This window comes from Diospyros lotus, chromosome 5 (assembly GCF_014633365.1).
Source record: "Diospyros lotus cultivar Yz01 chromosome 5, ASM1463336v1, whole genome shotgun sequence".
NCBI classification, from domain to species: Eukaryota; Viridiplantae; Streptophyta; class Magnoliopsida; order Ericales; family Ebenaceae; genus Diospyros; species Diospyros lotus.
In genome coordinates, this window is record NC_068342.1 from 37,997,538 (window position 1) to 38,001,428 (window position 3,891).

Genomic DNA, 3,891 nt, shown 5'->3' on the forward strand with positions numbered 1-3,891 from the left:
ACTAACGTAATCTTAGATTATGGTGACACCCAATAATGGGGACGGGGCGTCACACTCATAAATAAATAAAGATATGAACACAAGGATAAAAAGAGAGATAATCGATGATGGAACCCAAAACATCATTTTTAATTGGGACATGGTCGGCGATAGCCAGAATCGTCAAAGCTCCACCCTCAATTGGGAGGAACCCAAAAAATTTACGATTTTTCTCTTGATTGAATAGAGATTTTTGGGTTTCCAAACTCTTAATCAAAATTCAAATTTTACGGGTTCTTTTATAGTTCCTAAGAGAAAGAGAGAGAGAGATAAACAAAGCAACATAAAAAGATAGAGCTTACTGACCATTCTCTATTGTTGCCTCGCCATTTTTCATCACAATGGTCATCAAAAGAATTTGGTCGCAATTGGCATTTCTTCCTTATTACCATATCACATGCATGAGAGGTGAGAGAGAAGAAGTATGCCAACATTTATGGCCATTTTTGCTAAAATTGGCATGAGTCATTGAAAGGCGAGATAAGAGATAAACAGTAAACAAATACAAGAAAGTAGATGGGACGTAGATCAAAAACAAAAGTATAACGTTTAATTTTCACAAATAAATTAATGACAAGAAAGATGGTGTTATTTTTAAAAATACAAAAACAATAAGTGCATTTTAACTAAATCTCATAAATGATATATCAAATTTACCCTTATTGTAAATATTAATTTTGTTAAATTTTTCACTAATACTTTTAGGTGTATGTATCCTTAAAATTCTTAATCATTCATTTTTTAATGCACCCTAATAAAAATATGAATAATGTAATGATTAATATTTATTTTTAAATAAAGAAAATGAATGATTAATACTTCATCATTATCTAATTATGGGTAAATGGGACAAAGTTATTTTTGACTAAAAAGATTGTAATAAAAGTTATAATCTTTTATGTCACGCATGATACTGTGTCCCACAATAATAAACGACCGTAAAAAGAAAAATAAATAAATAAAGAATAAGGTCCAAAACTGAATATACTTTAATTTACGTAAATTTTGTGTAATATCTCACAACTTATAGCAGAGGGTTGAGCGCATGCCCGACTTAAGTAATGGGGCCGACTCTAAATAATTTATTATTTAAGGGTCTAGATGATATATTTTTTTTAAATTTCAATAATAACATAATAAAGTCCAATTTTATTATTATTATTATTATTATTATTATAATTACAAGCTTTCATCAGCCCTGCAGGTCCTTGTCTCTCTTTCTGCTCACAGCAGCACTAATGTCAATTGAGAGCACCAAACCAAAGCACATCGTTAAAGCATATAATAAAAAGAAATCAATATTAAGCATAATTTTTGGTTTATAAAAAAAGACATAACTTTTACAAAATAAGAGTAAATAATATAAACACTTGTCGTGACTTTACAACTCAAAGCATGCTTTTCTCTATTATTATTTTATATGATAGTATTTGTTAAAATAAGTAGCATAAACTCTATTAAAATAATTTATCTATAAAATTTAATATAAATTATTTGAATAGAGAAGAGATAAATTTATCTTAAAAGTTCAAAATAAAAAGTCATGTGATTTTTTTATAGAAAATTTAATAAATATAATAAAAAATAATTTTATTCAGGATATTTTTTATATCCTATATTTTACATAATTTATAATACTAATTATTGTCTTTAAAAGTGAATAATTTTTAATAAATATGTTATGAAACAAAATTATTTATCATATTTTGTAAATTATAAGATGCCATATAACTTTGACAAAATTATCACACCAATAACGTACACATCGGGTATATAATTAAAATATAAAATAAAGAAATGACACGTGTCCAAAACTGGATCATCCACGAGGCAGAGATCCGAGGCCTCTGGAGGAGATGTCATGAACGGTGGGATTGAAGCCTAAGCAGCCGAAGAGGCTGCGCTTGTACGGCAAGAATGTCTTCCTCTTCATCTCCTCCGACGCCGCCCGGTTCACCGTGTAATGCAGCTCGTGCGCCGACGCCGTCCTTCTCCTCCTCCACTTCCCCGCAGGCGCGCCGCCACTCTCCGGCGACCCCAGTCTCACCTTCTTGGCCTGCTCCTCCTCGCCGCCGGTACTCTTCTTCAACATGTAGTACTTCTTCCATGGGTCCTTGCTGCTCGCTCGGAACAGCAACAGATCCTTGAGACTCCACTTCGTTTTGCTCCCTTTCCAGGAGGAAGATGAGAACGGAGACGAAGACGGAGAGGAAAACGACGACGACGGCGAGTGTCTTGACTTGGCCGGCGGTGATGAACGTGAACAGTATTGTTGGCTGCTTTCGGTATTGGAGAATATGTCGCCGACTCTGGAAGAAGACGAAGTCCTGGCTCAATGCAGACACGACACCCAAAAGGGGTTAGGAACTAAGGATCGCTGTTTTACTTTTAACATTCGTTAAATTTATATTTAATTGACACTTCATTAAATTGATTTATAATTACCTCAACCTCGTCACTCTTTGTCTCTGAGATTCTCTGGCAACATTCTCAATAACCGGCGATCGCGGAGACTTCGGAGGGTCCTTGACCGCCTTGCCGTCCGGCTGAAAACAAGGCGGTGGCTTCAAAGGTTTGATCTTGCCGCCGTCGAAGAGCTCGTCGGCGGAGAGCGAGGTTCTCTCCACCTGCCCGCTGAAGTCGAATTCGAAATCGTTGTTGTTGTCGTCGCCGGTACCGTTGCCATCTTTCGCGGTGACTACTGGCTTCTGCTCGCCACCGGAAAGGATGGAGTCGCCGCCGCAGGAATAAGAGGAGGAGCGGGATGGGCTGGTGGGGACGCTGAAGAAGAAGAAGCTGAAATCCACCGCTGGCGATGCTACTATCACCTCCTCCATTATTTTGATTGCCCTTCTCCGGTGAGACCCAGTTTCAGAAGTTGCAGACTGTGTGAAACCGGCTTTACATGTATATATATATATATCTAGAGGGAGAGAGAGAGAGAGAGAGAGAGGAGAGAGAGAAGGGGGGAAGAATGAAGACAGAGCCGCCTTACAATAAATTGGCTGTTTGGCTGTCTGGTTATATCAGTATGGTGTTGGCTGTGATTCTCTGCTCTGCCCTGCTCTTCTCCTCTCCAATAATTTCTTTATTTGGGGACACGAAATTACATCTCTGTCGTCCACATTAAGTTGGTGATCAAGGGTATAAATGTCTTTTCACAATAGATCTCAGGGACCAAGATGCCTGTTCATGGGGAACAAATATACAGGAGATATTTTTACCGTCCCCTTACGTTAACTCAGTAGAGGAGGAGGATGGTACTACCAATAATCGCCTATGACTGGCACTGGCAGTACATTTTGGTTCAAAAGCTAAAAAGAAGCACATGTTATAAACATTCATCATTTCATATCCAAAGACAATAAAATTATATTTTTGGTGAATGTGTTTGGGATTTCATTTGGGTGGAGATGGGACCAAAGCTATGGACTTTAAGGTCAAAAGTTGCATGAGTAATGATAGGCTGTTTTCTATTGGAAAATGAAGCACTTATTATCATTATTATTATTGTTATTATGTTGAGTAATCTCATGTCATGTCATGTCTGTGAAACGACACTAATCTCAGGCAGCTCCGCCCCGCGTGACAGCGCTTTGTTCTTTTCAAATCACCAGAATAGCATGACTCAAGCTCAGCTCACTGTGCTGCTTTTTCATGCCACCGCACCGCCAATGAGTCTTTACTACCATTTCCTAAACAAGTGTTTACATCTTAAGAGTAGCTTTTGATTATAAGGGTAAAATTTAAGTAAAAAATAAAATAAATTAAATTAAAAATAAATAAATTTTTAAAAATTAAAAGTTTAAATTGTTTAATTGTTATAATTTTTTATCTAAAAAATGATGTTAT

General features: G+C 36.5%; 1 protein-coding gene across 1 annotated transcript; it reads right to left on the minus strand.

Annotated features, from left to right (window-relative positions):
• Positions 1-1,737: 1,737 nt before the first annotated feature.
• On the minus strand, positions 1,738-3,063 carry LOC127802519 (uncharacterized). Its single transcript, XM_052338361.1, has 2 exons — positions 2,485-3,063; positions 1,738-2,366 (listed from the first exon to the last, which is right to left on the minus strand). The coding sequence occupies exons 1-2, from the start codon at positions 2,874-2,876 to the stop codon at positions 1,859-1,861; spliced, it is 900 nt and encodes a 299-aa protein (XP_052194321.1). The 5' UTR covers positions 2,877-3,063; the 3' UTR covers positions 1,738-1,858.
• Between the last annotated feature and the right edge of the window lie 828 nt (positions 3,064-3,891).

What these genes read in the sequence shown, in the direction of transcription:
- LOC127802519 (XM_052338361.1), bottom strand. Translation starts at nt 2,876, where the DNA reads ATGGAGGAGGTGATAGTAGCATCGCCAGCGGTGGATTTCAGCTTCTTC. An exon ending in CAAAGAGTGACGAGGTTGAG is followed by an intron (nt 2,367 to 2,484) that starts GTAATTATAAAT and finishes GCATTGAGCCAG; the next exon opens with GACTTCGTCTTCTTCCAGAG.